Raw genomic sequence first — 20,477 nt, forward strand, 5'->3', positions numbered from 1 at the left:
CAATCCCTACCTCCCAGGTTCAAGTGATTCTCCTGCCTCAGCCTCCTGAGTAGCTGGGACTACAGGCACATACCCCTACACCCAGCTAATTTTTGTATTTTTAGTAGAGACGGGGGTTTCACCATTTTGGCCAGGATGGTCTCGATCTCTTGACCTGGTGATCTGCCCACCTTGACCTCCCAAAGTGCTGGGATTACAGGTGTGAGCCACTGCGCCCTGGCCAGTTCTGGTATTACTTTCCCTACATGTAGCCCATTTACATGAATTATTTATTGCCTCCCCTTCTCTCAAAAGGTTAATTGAAACTTGGTATGTCCAAATTTTTTTTTGGAGATGAAGTCTGAAGTCTTGCTCTGTTGCCCAGGCTGGAGTGCAGTGGCAACCTCCGTCTCAACTCACTGCAACCTCTTTCTCCCAGGTTCAAGCAATTCTCCTGCCTCAGCCTCCCAAGTAGCTGGGACAACAGGTGTGCGCCACCATGCCTGGCTAATTTTTGTGTTTTCAGTAGAGACAGGGTTTCGTCATATTGGCCAGGCTGGTCTTGAACTCCTGACCTCAAGTGATCCACCCACCTTGGCCTTCCAAAGTGCTGAGATTATAGACATGAGCCACCACACTCAGCCTGTACTTACAAATTTTAAATGAAAAATTCCAGGGTGTATGATTGAGACAGGCAGCAATTATGCCAGTCCCCTGTAAGCAAACAGCTCTAGGATAGGGAATAGGAGATTCGTTCTGAGCAGTTCCTTTTTATCTGCTCACTAATCAAATGACCTTTACTTCTTGGTTATGGACAGCAAGATCATGTAAGTCTCACCCTCTGCCCATCACTGTCCTGAGCATGGACATTCCTTTCTGGGTCTGTGTCATTTCCCTTACTTAGTGAGACATTTCTTTTGTTACCTCTCCTATTGTGGTCTCTCTCATTTATTTTACTTGGGTAATATGAATAGCTGAATTAAAGTGACCACAGGGGCCGGGTACAGCGGCTTACACCTATTATCCTCGCACTTTGGGAGGCCAAGGCAGGAGGATTGTTTGAGCTCAGGAGTTCAAGACCAGCCTGGGCAACATAGCAAGACACTGTCTCTATTTTTATTAAAAAAAAAAAAAAAATTGTGACCACATGATCATTTTCCCTTGCTCATTTGGCTCTGAAAGCTCTTTCATCCTTTTCCTGGTGCTTGGCCAGTGGCAGTACAACCTCATTCATGAGGTTCTCTACTTTCCCCTTTACCTGTTTCCTTCATGGGTAACACAGCCTTAATCCTAAAAAGCTTACCACTAGGGTACATATTAGAGCATTGGGACCAATTTAAATTAGGTGGGCTTAGGAAAAAGAAATTTATATTTTTATGTAATATTGTCTCTAATGGGGCCAAATAATAATGTTATTTGGAAAGTCAAGAAAAATGGCCACCTAATAGAACTACAGCCTTTAATAGTATACTTCAATGTTTAAGCATTTTTATTGCTGAGTCAGGTTAAAACTTATAACAAGCATGTGCATGTGCAATGAAAGCAAAAGAGGAAAAATACTTAGATATTCTAGAGGATTTTTTAATGCAAGCCTTTTCTTTTAATGCCTGAATGCCCTGCCTCTTTGTTGGGAAGAAATTTATTAACCAGGCTTCAAACTGTAGTCTCTTTCAGAGATCACAAAGTGGATGAGGAATTGCATTTACTTGTCTCCATGATAAAGGAGAAAAATTAACAGAGATTCAGCTAGCTTGCATGTTGTAGTAACCTCCCAAGTAGATCCTATGGTTTGGGACATTTCAGTTCTGGGGAGGGCATTAAATATCCTCCAGTTTGAATTTAACTTAAACCTGGTGTCCCATATTCCCTAGGAAAGACAATATCCTCTCAGACCAGTGGCACAAAGAGGAATACAGCCATTAATAACTAACTTTCTGCAATTTGGTTTGGTGAGACTCTGAGTCTCCCTGTAATACTGCAATCTTGCCAGTTAAAAAGACAAATGGAGACTATAGATTTGTTCAAGACCTCCTGATTGTCAATGAGGGTATTGTTCCCATACCTCCTATAATACACAATCCCTATAGGCTGTTAGCCCAGGTCCCTGGGGATGCTAACTGGTTTACAATTTTAGATCTTAAGGAAGCCTTTTTCTGTATTTTGGTGCACCCTGACTCACAATCCATCTTTGCTTTTGAATGGACTGACCCACATAGTCATTTAGTTTCTCAATTAACTTGGACAGTTCCTCCCCAGAAGTTTGAAGATAGCCCTTATTTATTTGAAAATGCATTGGCTAAAGAATTTAAAATGTTATGATTGGATAAGGGCACCATTATTCAGTACTTAATGATCTGCTTATCGCTAGCCCAACCAAAAGGGACTCAGACAATAACACCATTATGCTGTTAAATTTTCTGAGAACAAATGGGTATATAGAGTCTTGCTGCACAAGGCTTAGATTTCTTTTTATTTGTTTGAGACAGGGTCTGGCTCTATTGCCCAGGCTGGAGTGCAGTGGCACAACCTCAGATCACTGCAACTTCCACCTCCTGGGCTCAAGCAATCCTCCTACCTCAGTCTCCCAAGTAGCTGGGACCACAGGTGCACACCACTACACCCAGCTAATTTTTTAAAAAGTTTTTTTTTAGAAACAGGATTTTGCCATATTGCCCAGACTGGTCTTGAACTCCTGAGCTCAAATGATCCTCCCACCTCAGCCTCCCAAAGTGTTGAGATTACAGGTGTGAGCCATTACACCCAGCCAAGGCCCAGATTTCAACTCAAAAAATTAAGTATTTGGGATACATCTTAACTCCTGGCACCTGGGAAATAGCCCTGGTACAAAAAGAATCTATTTTGGGTGTTCCAGAACACCAAATGAGAAAACAATTATGGGCTTTCCTAGGGATGGCAGGATTCTGCCATTTATGGCTACCCAGATTTGTGCATATGGCTAAGCCTTTAGATGAGGTTCTACAAGGAGCAGACTCAGATCTTTCTGAATGGGATAACAATTATAAACATGGTTTTAATACTAAGAGTACATCTCCAGCCTTAGGAATCCCCAGTCTTGATAAACCAGTCTTCCTTTATGTGGCTGAAAACCAACAAACAGCCCTGTGCATTCTTGTCCAGAACTAGGAGATCAGAAAGGAAACTCCACAATAATATAACTGGTGGCATACTTTGTAAGCAATTACACCATGTGGCTTCAGGATGGCCCAGAAGTCTCCGAGCAGTTGCAGCAACTGCTTTTCTGGCAGATGAAGTTAACAAATTAACTTTATGACAACATCTGGAGGTTTTGACCCACACCAAGTACAAGAGGTTGCAGAAGCTAAAGGATACCTATGAATAACCAAGAGATGCTTATTAAAGTATCAGGCTTTATTGCTTAGACACTCCTGATATTACTATTAAAGTATGCCAAACCTTAAACCCGGCTACCTATCTGCCTGAGTCTATGGACCCTCTAGGTCATTCTTGCATGCAAACTTATGGAGCAAATTTATTTATGGAGCAAATTTATTCCAGCCGGCCAGACTTAAAAGATGAGCCACTAGACGATCCTGAAATAGAATGGTTTACAAATGGTTTTATGTATCAGGGAAACTGGAGAGCCAGGTAGGTTGTTGTCAGCCAGCATGAGGCTCTACCATCTTCTAGCTCAGCTCAGAAAGCAGTTAATGGGTGGTTGCAGTGGCTCACGCCTGTAATCCTAGGACTTTGGGAGATTGAGGCAAGTGGATGACCTGAAGTCAGGGGTTTGAGACCAGCCTGACCAACATGATGAAACCTCGTCTCTACTAAAAATACAAAAATTAGCTTGGCATGGTGGCAGGTGCCTATAATTCTAGCTACTTGGGAAGCGGAGGCAGGAGAATCGCTTGAACCTGTGAGACAGAAGTTACAGTGAGCCAAGATTGCCCCACTGCACTCTAGCCTGGGGGACAGAGTGAGACTCCATCTCAAAAAATAAAAAGCAATTAATGGCTCCTACCATAGTCCTTCAATTGGGAAACGATTTAAGAATGAACACTTACACTGACTCCAAGTATGCCTTTCTGGTCTTCATGCTCATGTTATCATTTGGAAGGAACAGGGATTCCTAACTGCTAAGGGTTCCCCTGTGAAATACCACTTGGAAATCTAAAACCTACTAGATGCCATTCTGCTATCAAAGGAGGTTGCTGTGAGTCACTGCAGGGGGCATCAGAAAGGAGATGTCACTATAATAAAGGGGAATTCTTTTGCAGCTGCATTAAGGGAGCCAATCAACTTTGTGGGCATGTTGATATCCACTGCCCTGGTGATGATAAAGCCAGAGTATACTAAAGAACAAGAATGAGCTAAAACCCATGGATTAACTTTAAATACTTCCAGATGGCTAATTGATGAAAATGACAGGCTATATGCACTAAAAGCTGATCAATGGAAAGTAAACGTGCATGATTCTACTCATGGGAAGAGAAGTAGAACAGAGTCTTCCCAAATGACTATTTCAATTAATGTCTTGTCTTTTTATAGGAAAAGACCTTCTTAAAACAGTAAAACAAGGGACTTGGGTCTGTGAACTATGTGTCCAAAATAACCCAAATAATCAACCTTTACCTCCTCCTTTAGTAAAGCCCGTTCGGCACAGGGGAACATACCCAGGTGAAGATTGGCAAATAGACTATACTAAAATACCCCCATGAGAAGGATTCCAATTTTTTTTTTTTTTTGAGATGGAGTTTCGTTCTTGTCCAGGTTGGAGTGCAATGGCATGATCTCAGCTCACCAAAACCTCTGCCTACCGGGTTCAAGCGATTCTCCTGCATCAGCCTCCCGAGTGGCTGGGATTACAGGCATGCACCACCACACACAGCTAATTTTGTATTTTTAGTAGAAACGGGGTTTCTCCATGTTGGTCAGGCTGGTATTGAACTTCCAAACTTAGGTAATCCACCTGCCTCAGCCTCCCAAAATGCTGGGATTACAGGCATGAGCCACCACGCCTGGCCAGGATTCAAATATTTATTAGTATTCATTGATACCTTTACCAGTTGGGTTGAAGCTTTTCCTACCTGGTCTGAAAAGGCAGCTGATGTTTCTAAATTTTTATTAAAGGGAATAATCCCTAGGTTTGGGCTGCCTAGAAGCTTACAAAGTGACAATGACCCATTTTTCACAGCAACAAGAACCTAAAGTATATCATTGGCTTTAGGAATTCAGTGTCACCTTCATTCAGCATGGAGGCCTCAGTCTGCAGGAAAAGTAGAAAGGGCCAATCAAATTTTAAAGAGTTTCTTGCCAAGTATGCCAGGAAACATCAGAAACCTATTTGTCTCTATTGCCTGTGGCCTTGTTGCTAGTTTTGGCTGCCCCTAAGGGAAACTCGCAGCTCAGCTCTTTTGAAATAATGTATGGAAGTCCCTTCTTAACTGCAGACTTCCTAGTAAATATAGATACCTTCAAATTACAGAACTATGTTATTAACTTAGGTCAGGTGCAAAAAGCTCTTCTTGAATATGGAAATCAGAGAATTCCTCTCCCCACCCAAGGAAGAAAATCATGTTATAATCCAGCCAGGAAACTGGGTTCTATTAAAAGCCCAAGTAGATCAACTTTCCCCAAAGTATTTGTACAAAGTACCCTACCAAGTACTCCTTAGTACCCCAACTACAATTACACTTCAAGGAATAAGCAGCTGGGTTCATTGTTCTCAAATTAAACCCATTTCTTATGAAGTCCCACAGGGCTGCCGGAACACAAGAGACTGATCTCGCTTATTCCTGTGTACCAAGCACTGATCTCTGGTACCTGCTCAGAAGAAACAAGAAGGATGAATAACTTAAAGATTTGGATTAACATCTTAATTCTGCACATGTATTGGAATCAGCTAACAAGCAATCTCTTTGCCAAACGGGCACGAATTTTAGCCTCCCTACACAACAAAACTAACTGCTGAATATACAGGGAACTAATGCCTCCTCCACCTCAGGCTGCCCTGGCACATCCTGCCAGCCACTATGAGCATATGGGAAAATTATTATGATTAGGGTAAACAAATGACCCTTTTTCCCTTTTACTATAGAAACACAGGGGCCAGTGTTTCCCTTCCCACAGTGAAACAAAGAAGCCCCTTTTTTATTTGATTAAAAAATTAAACTTCACTCTAAGTTATACTGTACATGATGGATAACAGCTAAGTTCAGGTATTAGGCAGAGTGTCCCTATGCTTTCAAAGACACGATAGCAGTGATTGCCACACTGAAACCTGTAATATGGAATGGTCACTACCCCAACACTATAATTGCACCCTTCTTGTAAGTAGCCAAATGCAGGTGGGATGGCAAGATAAGTCTTTATGGCTAAGTGCTTATATTTCTACTTGAGGTTGATTAAGGGCATGTGGGTCACATGGTTGGCCATACATGCCTTATAATTGGACTGGAAGATGTACATGGGGTCATCCTCATCTCCCAGGATATATCCTCCCTCACTAGATTAGAATCTCTCCTCTAACTGGGAAACTGTAAGAGCTCATCATAAGTGACAAAAGCAGGCTTCTTGGTGGTTTTACCCATTGGCTATCTTCACCCCACAGGCAGCCACAATTGACATTGAGCTTCAAGCCAAAGCCGTAAACACAACTGCAGTTTTCAATAATACAGGCCATGCCCTTACCCTCTTGACTGAAGAAACGTTTCAAATTAGACAGATAGCCTTATGAAACTGTATGGCTCTGCACATGTTAACAGCAGCGCAAAGGGGGAACTTGTAATCAAAACAGAATGTTATGTATATATTCCAGACTGTTCACATAATATTACTGAGGCCACAAAAGACTTAGACATCCACATCTCTGCCGTTGACATTGTCAGTTGTCCATATCTGACAAGAATTAAACATCCACATCTCTGCCACTGCCATTGTCAGTTGACCCCGTATCAGCTTGGTTCTAACAACTGCCTAGTCCTGGGGAAACTTTTTGTTTAGCATGCTTGAGATGATTCTATTCATTCTGTTTTGTTGCTGTGGAATATACTGAATCGTACTTTTTATGTAGGAATAAAAGTTAAGCTCACTCAATGCTTCTTTAAATTTAACATAATAATTTTCTAGATTTCACGTTTGTCCGGGACTTAGAATTATGTATGATTGGTCCTCACCATACAGATGCTTTCTGACTGCCTATCTCTCTACTTTAGGCAAAGGGATCCTAATGGTTAGGCAGGAATATCATTGCTTCTGTTCAGCTTGAAGAAGTTACTGAAGACGGATCTCTGTCCCTCAGCACCCCTTAGGATTAAGGGTCTCCTTGTATAAAGGAGGAGGGAATTATGTCAGAAGTGTCCTAACCAGAATGACTCCATCTTGAATAAAGGCCAGATAAAGCCAAACCTGCAGGGCGACTTTCCCAGGAAGTTAGGGCACTCTTCATCACAAGATGTTTACGGTTGACGAAATGAGATAATGGAAAAAGGGATTCTTGATTTAAAACTAAGTTAAAACTAAGTTTAAGCTCAGTTTCACTCTAAAGATAACCATACATCTATAAATTCTCCCTGAAATCAAGTTACACAAGAGAATAACAATACTAATAGTCGGTCACAAGCTGATCATAGGCCTTTGTAATAAAGTATACTAGTTTTAGGCCTATAAAGGCAAGCATTACATTTAAGGCAGGGGTGCTCCTATATAAACATTACTTGCTTAGTACTACTTCCAAGCAAGGGTGCTACTCAGATATAGAGTAGTACTATTATTAGAAATGGAGTAGTTTCTAATAAAACTATTTTAACTGCTATACTCTTCGACTAGCCCTGATTCTTTACCGTGGAGATCTAAGAACCTGCTCTCAGGTCTGGAATGAGACCGCTTTTCTGTTAATTCTTCTATTACATTTACTGAGAGTAAAAGCCAGTCTTGAAAATAACTTGCGAGGCCCCCTAAGATCCACTCCACTCCCTTACCACCTTCCCTTCCCTTGTTCCCCCAGCAAGCTGGGCACCCTCGTTATGTGCTTGATCCTTTGACCAAAGTGCTCTTCCCTCTAGACCCCCTCCTTTGCCTCCCGTAGATTTTAATATAAATACCATGTTCTCAGTGAGGCCTTTCCTAATCTGCCTATTTAAAATAACCATTCAACGTCCATGCATCCTTGCTCATGCCTGTAATCCCAGAATTTTGGAGGCCGAGATGGATGGTTCACTTGAGGTCAGGAGTTCGAAACCAGCCTGGCCAACATATAGTGAAACCCCATCTCTGCTAAAAATACAAAAAAGAAAAAAGAAAGAAAAAAAGAAAAAAAAATTACCCGGGCATGGTGGTGGGTGCCTGTAATTCCAACTACTCTGGTGGGTGCCTGTAATTCCAACTACTCTGGAGGCTGAGGCAGGAGAATCACTTGAACCCGGGAGGTGGATGTTGCAGTGGGCAGAGATTGTGCCACTGCACTCCAGCCTAGGCGACAGACTCCGTCTCAAAAATAAATAATAATAATAAAATAAAACGGCCATGCCAGTGTTCCCTATCTCTTTGCCCTGCTTTTTCTCCCTAGTATTCACCACCATCTAACATACTGCTTAGCATCTTACTTATTGTCTATCTGCCCATACAATGTAAACTCCACGTGGACATGGATCTGTCTTGTTCAACTCACGTGGATGAGTCCCCAGTGACCTGGTACATGGAGGTACTCAAAAAATATTTGTTGCATAAAGTAATGAGCAAAGTTTTGCACAAATATTAGCTGTTTTTATTTCAGGGCATATCGGTGATAGCATCCCACTCTTTGCAAAAATATCTTGGGAACCAGAAACTTAAACACAACTAGGAAGAAAAAAAATCAGCCAAAAATAAAAGCGAATTAATACAGTTGAGGTCCTATTTTAGAAATATACATTCCTAGGTGCTGGTATGTCAGGCTCTGTCATCTTTGTACTCGATCAAGGAACTGCTGTGACATTTTTTGGTAACTTCCAGTCTGTAGTTTGGATTTGGAGTCAGGGGTAAAATCCCAGTTCCAGGTTTCCAGCTGCGCAGCCCGAGTAGCCCAGCCGGCCCCACCCCGGGGCGCAGGAGGCTCTTGGAGGTCGGGGGTTCTCGGTTCCCGCCCTCGGGGCGGCTCTGGGCTTGGGCGGGACTCTGAGCCGCTGGGCGGGCGTGCTCGGCCCCGCCGCCCTGGCTGCTCTTTTTTTGCGCTGCGTGCTCACCATGGCGGGCCCCGCGCCGGGCCGGCGGCTGCGGCCGCTGGCAGCGCTGGCTCTGGTTCTGGCGCTGGCCCCGGGGCTGCCCACAGCCCGGGCCGGGCAGACGCCGCGCCCTGCCGAGCGGGGGCCCCCGGTGCGGCTCTTCACCGAGGAGGAGCTGGCCCGCTATGGCGGGGAGGAGGTAGGCGAGGGCGGCGCGGGCCGAGGTACCCGGGGTCGCATCCGGTCTGTGGCAAGCCGGGCAAAGACCTGGGAGGCCCCCGCGGCTGAGGAAGCCTGGGGGACACGCGGCCCGCGGCGGGCGCCCCTCCCGGAGCCTTGGCTCCGCGCTTTGCCCGGGCCCGCTGGGCCTCCTCTCTCCAGGCCCGGACAGATGGCCGAGGGGTGACGGCGAGTCCTCAACAGTCAGAGCGCCAGGTTTTGCCCGCACACCCCACCCTGAGCTTCCCCCTCGGTCCCTGGGAAATTCCCCCTCCAGCTGCCTTTACGTTGATAATCCGCATGCAGACCTCAGAACTTTTTGGTTTTCATGTTAGCATCAGCCGAGGCATTTACTGTGCCCACGCACAGCGGGGAGTGGCGGGGGACCGAGGGAGGGAAGCAAAGCCCGCTCCCTGGGTTAGGTGGGACTTGGGGAAGGTCCTGGGATAAACCAGTCTTTGCCTGCACTTCCTTTTCCTGCCCCTGTATCCCAGTCCTCCTCTGCATCGGACTCCTCGAACGCACCTGCAGTGCCCTGTGTCCTGGGGCTCAGCCAAAGCTGGAAGCCAGCGCAGAGGGTGGACTCGAGGTTAGAGATCTCCCCCCACCATACCCACACACGTCAATCAATAGTCTAGAGGCGTCCAGAAAACTCACAACCACCTGTCCACCTGGGTTGGTGGGGACCAGTACGGTGGCTGTGTCATGTGAAAACAAGATGCTGCTCATGACAAGGAACACAGGGGGCCTGATACTATATGCAGAGCAGGGGAACGTAACTAGGGGAGGTCATAATACCATAGCATTTCAGAGCTGGCAGGAACATATCTCCTGCTTTTACAGATAAGGAAACAGACCTGCCCCCTGTTAGTGGTAGAGCAGGAAGAGGCCCTATGTATTTCAAAACCCTCTGGCTTGGTCTCCCTAATTCCTGAGTTAATTGGATTTATATGGACTAGGATTGCAAGGGAGTATCAGAAACCTAGCCCTTAGGCAATGATGCCAGTTTGGGCATCATTTGTGAAGAGGCCGATTAGAACCATGAGTCAGTCAGTGAGGACACGGAGGGAGGGAGACATGACTGGGATGTGAGGATGTTAAGAGGTGCCTTTTTGGGGGTAGCAGAGGGAAACAGATGCTTCAAAGTCTGGGCATCTGTGCAAAAAAGAGTTAACATGGCAGGCCTGCTGTCCTTAGAAAAGCCTGCTTGCAAGGGTGGGGCTTGTCTGGTGTCTGGATTTCTCACCCTTCTCTACCCAATATGGGTGGCTTACTTGCCTGGGCTGTATATACAGATGGTGTGGGTAGCATTGAACACTGAACTTGCTAGGCAGAGGGTTCCCTGTGTGACCAGCTTCTAGTGAAAACCTTGGGTGCTGAGTCTAATGGGCTTCTCTAGCAGAAGAATGTTCTGCCAGAAGGATGGCACACATTGTCAAATTTTGTTGGTGGGGGAAGTGTGTGCTCTGTTCGACCCCTCATGGGAGGGGAGAGCATAGGAAGCCTGCAGGTAGATTCACCTAGATTCTACCTCTTTTTCCTTCCCAGCTGTGAGTAGACTGTATGCTGAGTTCTTGGAATCCTCCTTCTGGGGACTCTCCAACTGACCTGATGGTCTTTGGGACCACTGGCACAAAATCTAAGGAAAGAGAGAGTTCACCACTGAGGTTACAGCAGCAGTGCCAAAACTGCAAGATGAGGACTGAGAAAAGACCCTTGGTTTTTTTTGTTTTTTTTTTTTTTTTTTTGAAACGGAGTCTCACTCTGTTGCCCAGGCTGGAGTGCAGTGGCACGATCTTGGCTCACTGGAATCTCCACCTCCCAGGTTCAAGCGATTCTCCTGCCCTAGCCTTCTGAGTAGCTAGGATTACAGGTGAAGAAACTGAGGCTTAGAGTCTACATAACCTGTCAACAGTTTCTCTGCTGGTAAATAAAAAGTCAGGATTCAAACTCATACCTGTCTGATTCTAAGCCTATGCCCTCCCTAGGGCAGTTCTTCCTTATTGAAAACTTGAACGACAACCTCTTGCAGCTTGTAGTAAAAAAATGGGTATATATAGTTTAAGGAGGAGATAAAGATTTTACTGTTAGAAAAAGGGGAGTGGGCCAGGAACAGTGGCTCATGTCTATAATCTCAGCACTTTGGGAGGCTGAGGCGGGCAGTTCACAAGGTCAGGAGATTGAGACCATCCTGGCCAACATGGTGAAACCCCGTCTCTACTGAAATGCAGAAAGTTAGCCAGGCATGGTGGTGGGCACCTGTAGTCCCAGCTACTCGGGAGGCTGAGGCAGGAGAATTGAACCCTGAAGGCGGAGGTTGCAGTGAGCCGAGATCGTGCCACTGCACTCCATCTTGGCGAGAGTGAGACTCCATCCCCCCACCCCCAAAAAAAGGAGAGTGTTGGCTGGGCGCAGTGGCTCAAAGCGGTAATCTCAGCACTTTGGGAGGCTGAGGCAGGTGGATTGCCTGAGGTCAGGAGTTCTACACCAGCCTGGCTAACATGGTGAAAATCCATCTCTACAAAAAATACCAAAAAAAAAAAAAAAAAAAAAAAGAGTGGTAATAAGATGCAAGTTTTTGTTTATCTTATGTATGTGACTGTTATATTTATATGGCTCTTTGCACATAGAAAATAAGTATCGGCTGGGCACAGGCTCATGCCTATAATCCCAGCACTTTGGGAGGCCGAGGTGGGTGGATCACTTGAGGTCAGGAGTTTGAGACCAGCCTGGCCAACATGGCGAAACCCTGTCTCTACTAAAAATACAAAAATTAGCTGGGCATGTTGGCATGTACCTGTAATCCCCACTACTCAGGAGTCTGGGGCAGGAGAATCACTTGAACTGGGAAAGCAGAGGTTGCAGTGAGCTGAAATTGCGCTATTGCACTCCAGTCTGGGCAACAGAGTGAGACTCTGTCTCAAAAAAGAAAAAAAATAAAAGAAATATCAAGGAAAAAGCCACAGAATGGAAGTATGACAAAATACTGGTGTTAAATGATAGCTGTAATATATTTTTTAAATTGATATAAATATATAACACCACTCAAAACTGAGGAACAAGGACTTCCGGTGAAGGAAAGACAGGCCATTTCAAATGACCCTTGTTGGGTGAGGTGGAGCAAGTGTCCAGAGTCAATGGCAGTCCTCTAGAACCTGTCTTTAGGGGCTGGTTTGGGAATAATAAAAGGCAACTTTCTACTGAACTCCTGTGTTTTGTCTGCTAGGTGCTACATTCACGGTTTTCCTCAGCATTCCCTTGAGGCAAGTAGGCATTACCCTCATGTGACAGGTAGAGAAGCAGGGCCCTCATATGACAGGTTATGAGGCAGTCGGGTGTGTTTCCTTGGGCAAGTTGCTTAGCTTCTCTGAGCCTCAGTTCCTCTGTCTGTTAAACGGGGTCATGAAAACCCTTCACTGTAAGCTCCACAAGAGCAAGAAAGCTAAACTGCTCCCCAACTAAAGAGAAGGCCAAGCAGCAGGTGCTTGCAGAGCCTGAGATTCCTGCGGAGCCGGCTTCAACTCCCACCCTCGCCTGTGCTGTGAGCCACCTGGCTGATGCCCTTGCACCTCCGATGGCACCAAGACAAAAGAGAGATCTGGTCTTGCGTGTCTTGGGACTGTACCCATCGTCCCAGCCTGAGCCCAACCTGATGGAAGTTAGAAAAGTCATCCTATCTGTTTCTGTGTTATCCACTCTTGGTGGGGAAATTCGGAGGTAACATTTTATGTCTGCTGATAGAGCCATAAAAGAGTCTAAAGCCCATTGTTAGTGGAACAGTGGGGAAACAGCATTGCTTACATACCTCTAGCACTACAAATGGCTTAATGTTGTCACAGGACAAACTAATAAAATATAAACAGTGATTAAGTTGTTCATATACTTAGACCCAGGAATTCCATATATTGAAATAGGTCACTTTCCTATGCACTGACTGGGTGGAGAGAAATTTTTAAATAAAAGCCTCAATGAAATAAGTCACCAAATTAGAAAGTAATTTATAGAAACATAGTATTCATAATGCTACCATTTATAGTTCTAAGGATTGGAAACCACCCAAATGCCCCAAATAGAAAGCTACCTAAGCAAATAAGTACACGATATCACTAATATAAGATGGGTCCCCAGGCCAGGTGTGGTGGCTCATGCCGGTAATCCCAGCATTTTGCGAGCCCAAGGCAGGTGGATCACCTGAGATTAGGAGTTTGAGACCAGCCTGGCCAACATGATGAAACCCCATCTCTTCTAAAAATACAAAAAATTAGCCGGGCATGGTGGCAGGTGCCTGTAATCCCAGCTGCTCAGGAGGCTGAGTCAGGAGAAGCGCTTGAACCCAGAAGGCGGAAGTTGCAGTGAGCCAACATTGTGCCGTTGCACTCCAGCCAGCAACAAGAGTGAAACTCCATCTCAAAAAAAAAAAAAAAAAAAAAAGATGGGTCCCCATGGAGCTGTTTAAGTTAGAGTCATTTCGGTGGCAATGTTTATATGAAGGAATGTTACCTATAAGAAGCAAAATATAAAGTAGATCTCACTCATATCAGTTACATCTGTGTATGTTCATTGATAAAGAAGAAAGCAAATTTGGACTGATAAGGAATTCATCATTTACTGTTCTTTTGAATTTTCATCTCTATTAAGTTGCTTCAGTTCCTTTGTTTTCTTTTTTCTTTTCCTTTTTTTTTTTGGAGACAGAGTCTTGCTCTGTTGCCCAGGCTGGAGTGTAGTGGCATGATCTTGGCTCACTACAACCTCTGCCTCCGGGGTTCAAGCAATTCTCTAGCTTCAGCCTCCTGAAGGTGGGATTCAGGCGTGTGCCACTACACCAAGATAATTTTTGTATTTTTAGTAGAGATGGGGTTTCCACATGTTGGCCAGGCTGGTCTTGAAACTCCTGACCTCAAATGGTCTGTCTGCCTCGGCCTCCTAGAATGCTGGGATTACAGGCGTCAGTCACTGCACCTGGTCCCTGATTTTCTTTATAAAGAAGGGGATTGCCACAATCTTGTCATGAGACTTTATGACTTTTCCAAATTCCAGTGTGTGGGCGTGATGCTCCCCAGGCAGATGGTGAGCTTGCCAAGGACCAGGCTTAACAGAAGGCCACTGGGACTTGACCCCCTGCTCTTTGCTCAGCTTGTGATAGGAGGAGAATTTACTAACTTACACTGGAAGAGCCAGCTCTTCCCTCCTCTTCACAGCTTCTCCCCTGCTTTCCAGGAAGATCAGCCCATCTACTTGGCAGTGAAGGGAGTGGTGTTTGATGTCACCTCCGGAAAGGGTAAGTGCTGTGGCATTTTGAATTTTATTTCCAGGGAGCACAGAAGCCAGAGTGAGCAGCACTTGGAGGTGTGAGGAAAGGGAAGGAATGTTGGGCAAGTCCTTTTCCTTCCATTTTATTTTATTTATTTATTTATTTATTTATTTATTTATTTACTTTTGAGACAGAGTCTAGCTCTGTCACCCAGGCTGGAGTGCAGTGGCGTGATCTTGGCTCACTGCAACCTCCGCCTTCCGGGTTCAAGTGATTCTCCTGCCTCAGCCTCCCAAGTAGTTGAGATTACGGGTGCCTGCCACCACGCCCGGCTAATATTTTTGTATTTTTAGTAGAGATGGGGTTTCATCATCTTTTGACCAAGCTGGTCTTGAACTCCTGACCTTGTGATCTACCCACCTCGGCCTCCCAAAGTGCTGGGATTACAGGCATGAGCCACCACACCCGGCCTTCCTTCTATTTTAAATGAGCAGATTGAGTTAACCTTTGTCAGTGTTTTACTTCAGCAGCATTTTTTCCCCCTGATTATGACATACTCCTACTTCCTTCCATGGCTTTCCATTGCCTGGGTAGAATCAAGTTCAAATGATGGTTTACCCTAGTTGAAGCAATGAGAGAAGTGTTCTTTAGTAAAGACTTGGCATTATAGAACATTACAGAACATTTTAGTGCCATTTAATGTAACTACAAATAGTATCTTGGAGGTAGTTTTGTAGTGGTTCATCTATTATTTGATAACAAACATGCTGAATGGAAATAGACTTGGCTTCCACCAATATTTAAGAAGATGGAACATTTTTCTTGTTTGTATCTTTTTTTTTTTGGAGACAGAGTCTCGTTCTGTTGCCCAGTCTAGAGTGTAGTAATGTGACCTCCTCCACCTGCTGGGTTCAATGGGCTCAAGTGATTCTCCTATCTCAGCCCCCAAGTAACTGGGATTACAGTCATGCACCATCATGGAGGGGTACTCTAAGATGCCCAGCTAATTTTTGTATTTTTAGTAGAGGTGGGATTTCACCATGTTGGCTAGGCTGGGCTCAACTCCTGACCTCAAATGATCCGCCCGCTTTGGCTTCCCAAAGTGCCGGTATTACAGGTGTGAGCCTCTGCGCCCAGCCTGCATCTTTAATATTTTTAAGAGACTATTTTCTCAGTATTAACACTTATGTTAAAAAAAAAAAAAAAAAAAAAGAGCAAGAGAGGGGTCCAGGCACAGGGGCTCATACCTGTAATTCCAGCTCGTTGGGAGGCCAAGGTGGGCAGATCGTGTGAGCTCAGGAGGTCAAGACCAGCCTGGGCAACAGGGTGAAACCCCATCTGTACACAAAAAATAGCTGAGCATGGTAGTGCTTGCCTGTAGTCCCAGCTACTCCGGAGGCTGAGGTGGGAGAATCGCTTGAACCCGGGAGGTGGAGATTGCAGTGAGCCATGATCGTGCCACTGCACTCCAACCTGGGCAAGAGTGAGACCCATCTCAAAAAAAAAAAAAAAAAAAAGAGGTTGGGGGGTACTATTGTCATTCTGTATTTTCTGAAAATCCCCACTCAGCCTCCATGTGTGACTTATTCTACATTTAGAATGAGTGGCATCTAACCTAATTGCTGGGGTGGCTTACTGGACTTTATGTCACCATTGTTTTGCTTCTCCGTGGGCCTGGAGCCTTTTTTAGGGCCTTGGGAGCCCCCCAGGTGGAGGCACCTGGTTACTTGGCATGTAAACCCATGCTCATGTCTCTTCCTTCCTCCCTATTACAGAGTTTTATGGACGAGGAGCCCCCTACAATGCCTTAACCGGGAAGGACTCCACTAGAGGGGTAGCTAAGATGTCCTTGGATCCTGCAGACCTCACCCATGACACTGTGAGCCAGCTTATATAACCCATTGGCAAGATGCTTTACCTCCTTGTCCATTGCTTGCTTGCTTTCTCTTTCTTTCTTTCTCTTTCTTTCATTCTTTTCTTTCCTTTCCTCTCTCTTTCTTTTCTTTCCTTCTCTCTCTCTCTTTCTTTCTTTTCTCTCTCCCTCCCCTCCCCTCCCCTCCTCTTTCTTTTCTTTCTTTTCTTTCCTCTGGGCAAGAGCAAGCCTTCCTAACTAGCCCATTTGCCCTTCAGTCTGCTTGGTGTGGTGGCCAGCCGTTTTCTTGCAATAGATTATCCGACTGTGTCACCCCTACTCAGAAACCTTCTGTGGCTGTCTGTGGCCTAGAGTCAAGTCCAAACTCCTGTGAACTTGTGATCCAACTCAATGATCATCACAGTTTGGCCTCAACCTGCTTTACAGTCTAATGCTCCTTAGGGTCTGCTCCTGCCACCCTGTCCCCTCAGCCCCTTACAGCCTTGCTGTTAGTCTCTGAGACCCATTCCCCTTGCCATGCTTGGTAGCTTCGTGGATGAACTGGGTTGGGAAGAAAGGGCTCCCTCTATGCTCATATTTCTGTGAAGGAGAAAACAGTATTAAAAAAATTTTTAGGCCGGACGTGGTGGCTCATGCCTGTAATCCCAGCACTTTGGGAGGCTGAGGTGGGCAGATCACCTGAGATCAGGAGTTCAAGACCAGCCAGGCCAGCATGGAGAAACCGTGCCTCTACTAAAAATACAAAAACTAGCTGAGCGTGGTGGCATGTGCCTGAAATTCCAGCTACTTGGGAGGCTGAGGCAGGAGAATTGCCCGAATCTGGGAGGTGGAGGTTGCAGTAAGTCGAGATAGCGCCACTACACTCAAGCCTGGTCAGCAGAGCGAGACCGTCTCAAAAAAAAATTTTTTTAAAAACGTATTCAAGGTCTAAATAATCCCAACAGTAAAGCTGGAATTTCCCCCAACTGTATTCAACATCAAACGGACATTGAGATAAGCCAAACTCATAAGCCACAGCATTACAAAAACAAATGAAGAACTTAAGAAAGGGGAAGGTGCCAAATGTATAATGGGAGCAGTGTAGACAGAGGGAGGGTTAATCAGGGGGGAGGAGGGGATGCAGAGGCAGGACGGCATGCCCCGCCCCGCCCCAGCATGGTCACGGTGCTCTCTGGAGTCCTTCATCCCTGATCAGTCAAACCGCAAAGCGTGATGAAGCATTGCTCCCCTTACGTTATGTGACCCCTGCCCCAGCACACACACAGCAGTGTCTCTTAGGTCATTTGTCCATTATTTGGTTTGTTGAGATATCTTTTCTCTTGTGTTAGGGATGTGGGAGGGCAAGGCAGGGATGGAGCAAGGCCAGTGCCAGACACCATCCACTTACCCCATCCCCTGTCTTTCTTGGGCTTTTCTCCCCAAGACCGGTCTCACAGCCAAGGAGCTGGAGGCCCTGGATGACATATTCACCAAAGTGTACAAAGCCAAATACCCCATTGTCGGCTACACGGCCCGGAGAATTCTCAATGAGGACGGCAGCCCCAACCTGGACTTCAAGCCTGAAGACCAGCCCCATTTTGACATCAAGGACGAGTTCTGATGTTCCACCTGCAGGAGCAGATTCTTGGGAGGGAGGCAGGAAGACACTAGGTGCTGAATCTCCTGAAAAACAGGCCGCCTGGAGCCCCTGAGCCACCCAGATACGAATAAAACAGATACCCTAGAAGAGCGAATGCCTCCTGTTGTCCTTGGTCAGGGGTTCTGTCTACCCGGGGACCCCTGCCCTCACACCAGGGGTCAGTAAGAACCAAAGTGGGATGCCTCCTAGATGTCAGCATCGGCTGGCTGGGCAGTGGAATTTGTGCAACCTTTACTTTATGCTTTTCTGTACTTGTCAGATTTTCAGCCATGACCATGTTCACTTTATAATCAAAACAAAAATAAACATCCCATTTTTTACAAAAGGAGAATTCTTCCCCAGAGGCCATCTCCTTGGAGCCCCATCAGCACTCCCCGGAAGTGGGTGGGCTGTGCTCTCCCATAGTCTGCCGGGGCTGGGTGGCAGGAGGCATTGAGGCAATGGGGCAGGAATGGAGAGTGATGAGGTGCGAGGGCGGGTGATGGGAAGGGAGCCAGGAGACCCGGCGGGAGTGAGGGCCAGAGTGAGGGTGGGAACTGGCTTCAGCGCATGTGCAGCTGGAGACTGGTGAGGAGGGCCGGGGTCAGCGTGGGCAGAACCTGGTGGAGGTCATTCCAAGAACAGGGAGGCACCCTCCTTATGCTGGACTGAGGTCAGATTTTAGGAGGAAGTCCCTTTTGTTAGAGGGGGCAGATTTTTCCCTCTGGGGACACTGGGCAATGTCTGGGAACATTTTTTAAAATTTTTGGTTGTCATGATTGCAGGGTGCAGCTGGCGTCTAGAGGCCAGGGATGCTGGTCAACATTCTGTAATGCACAGGACAAAACCATCTGGTCTGAAATCTCACTCATGCTGAGGCTGAGAAACGTGTGTTAGACAGATCCTGGACATTTTACAGCGGAGATTAATTTCCTTGACATAATGCTTGTATTTTATTAAAATAGATTGTAACTGCCCCCAAGAGAGAATTTTCACATTAAGCAGAATATGTTAAGGTGATTGTTCAAAATGTTGATTCCACCCCTAGCGCTTATGATTCAGTATTTCTAGAACATGGTTTGCAACAGTGCTTATAGTGAGCTGCTCAGGAAGTTGTGAAACAGACAGGCTCAGGCACACATCGAGACACCACCTTATGCCTTATCAGTCATCGTGAGGAGAACTCTGATCCTTTTTGAGGACCACCTTTGACCTATAATGTGTTCCAGGGCTGGGGAGTCTAAAGGTGAACCTCTGGGTCATGCTCAAGAAGATGAGAGCTTGATGGGCACCCAAGAGTAACATGGCTGGAACTTATCAGATAGGACTTTTTGGCCTAGAATTCTAGAAGTTGCTCATGCAACCAAGGTTGCCTGTACCAGGACATTTTGCTCCAAACCAGGATGTACAAATAAATACAAATGGTGCCCAAGTCCTTGGGAACAGCTGAGAGCTGACTTCTTTGACTTACGTGCCCACCACTCCCTACATCACCATGTAATGTGGGGGTGGAAGGGTGGCTAGAATTCCACTCCTTAGGCACAGATTTCTGCAGTGGGTCAAGGTCTCCAAATTCAGGCTCTGGGAACGTTCCAACACCACTGTTTGCCCCACATCCACCTCTTCGCCCAAGAAAGCAGATTTCCCTCGTGGTCTCAGGCTCACCACCCCTCCCAGGATAACCCTGCCCAGTTCCCTGAGTGCACATCAAAGGCTGCCAGCCAGCCTGGACAGTGTGCAAGAAATTGGCAGCCTGTGTGGGTTCCAGAAAGGATGGGTGCAACCCCAGGGGAGGGGGCACAGGCCGGCCTGAGAATCTGCATCACTGAGGTCTGCAGGGCCTGAAGAAAGCCTCACGAGATCCTGGGAGGCCCGAAGTGTCTGCCTCGTGTGTCCCCTGCTCCTATGTCTTTTTATAATGGTTTCTTTTCTCTGAAGGTTCATATCCTGCTTTTAAGACTCAGCCTAGGTGCACCTGTACCAGGAAGGCTTCCCTCCTGTGTGAGCCCCTTAGCCTAGACTCAGCTGCTTTGCTGTGATTGCCTGTTGCTGAGCCTGTCTCCTTCAAACAGGAGCATCTTGAGGGCCCAGGACACTCTCCTACAGTGACCAAACTTTCTAATTTGCCTGGGACTTTCCTGGTTTTAGCACTGAAAGTCCTGCATCCTGGAAGACAAAACCCCTCTGTCCTGGGCAAACCTGAGAACGACCGGCACCAGTGCAGAGTCAAGGCCTCCTCCCAGCTGAGGGCCATGTGCCACCCTGGAATGAAGAAGGAGGGAGGATGTCGGGAGAGCACAGGGGGTTGGGTTCTTAGCTAGTCCCTGCAAGTTCCAATTCAGTATCCGCAACAGG

The 20,477-nt window shown here is 46.2% G+C and overlaps 1 protein-coding gene across 1 annotated transcript; it reads left to right on the top strand.

The window, feature by feature from the left end:
- The first annotated feature begins 9,133 nt into the window (after positions 1-9,133).
- On the top strand, positions 9,134-18,471 carry NENF (neudesin neurotrophic factor). Its single transcript, XM_017525287.2, has 4 exons — positions 9,134-9,360; positions 14,598-14,658; positions 16,407-16,510; positions 17,928-18,471. Exons 1-4 carry the CDS (start codon positions 9,184-9,186, stop codon positions 18,102-18,104), a joined length of 519 nt encoding a protein of 172 aa, XP_017380776.1. The 5' UTR covers positions 9,134-9,183; the 3' UTR covers positions 18,105-18,471.
- The last annotated feature ends 2,006 nt before the right edge of the window (positions 18,472-20,477 follow it).

This window comes from Cebus imitator, unplaced genomic scaffold, assembly GCF_001604975.1.
Source record: "Cebus imitator isolate Cc_AM_T3 unplaced genomic scaffold, Cebus_imitator-1.0 Scaffold38, whole genome shotgun sequence".
Lineage (NCBI taxonomy): Eukaryota > Metazoa > Chordata > Mammalia > Primates > Cebidae > Cebus > Cebus imitator.

What these genes read in the sequence shown, in the direction of transcription:
- NENF (XM_017525287.2), top strand. Translation starts at nt 9,184, where the DNA reads ATGGCGGGCCCCGCGCCGGGCCGGCGGCTGCGGCCGCTGGCAGCGCTG. An exon ending in CCCGCTATGGCGGGGAGGAG is followed by an intron (nt 9,361 to 14,597) that starts GTAGGCGAGGGC and finishes CCTGCTTTCCAG; the next exon opens with GAAGATCAGCCCATCTACTT. An exon ending in TGATGTCACCTCCGGAAAGG is followed by an intron (nt 14,659 to 16,406) that starts GTAAGTGCTGTG and finishes TCCCTATTACAG; the next exon opens with AGTTTTATGGACGAGGAGCC.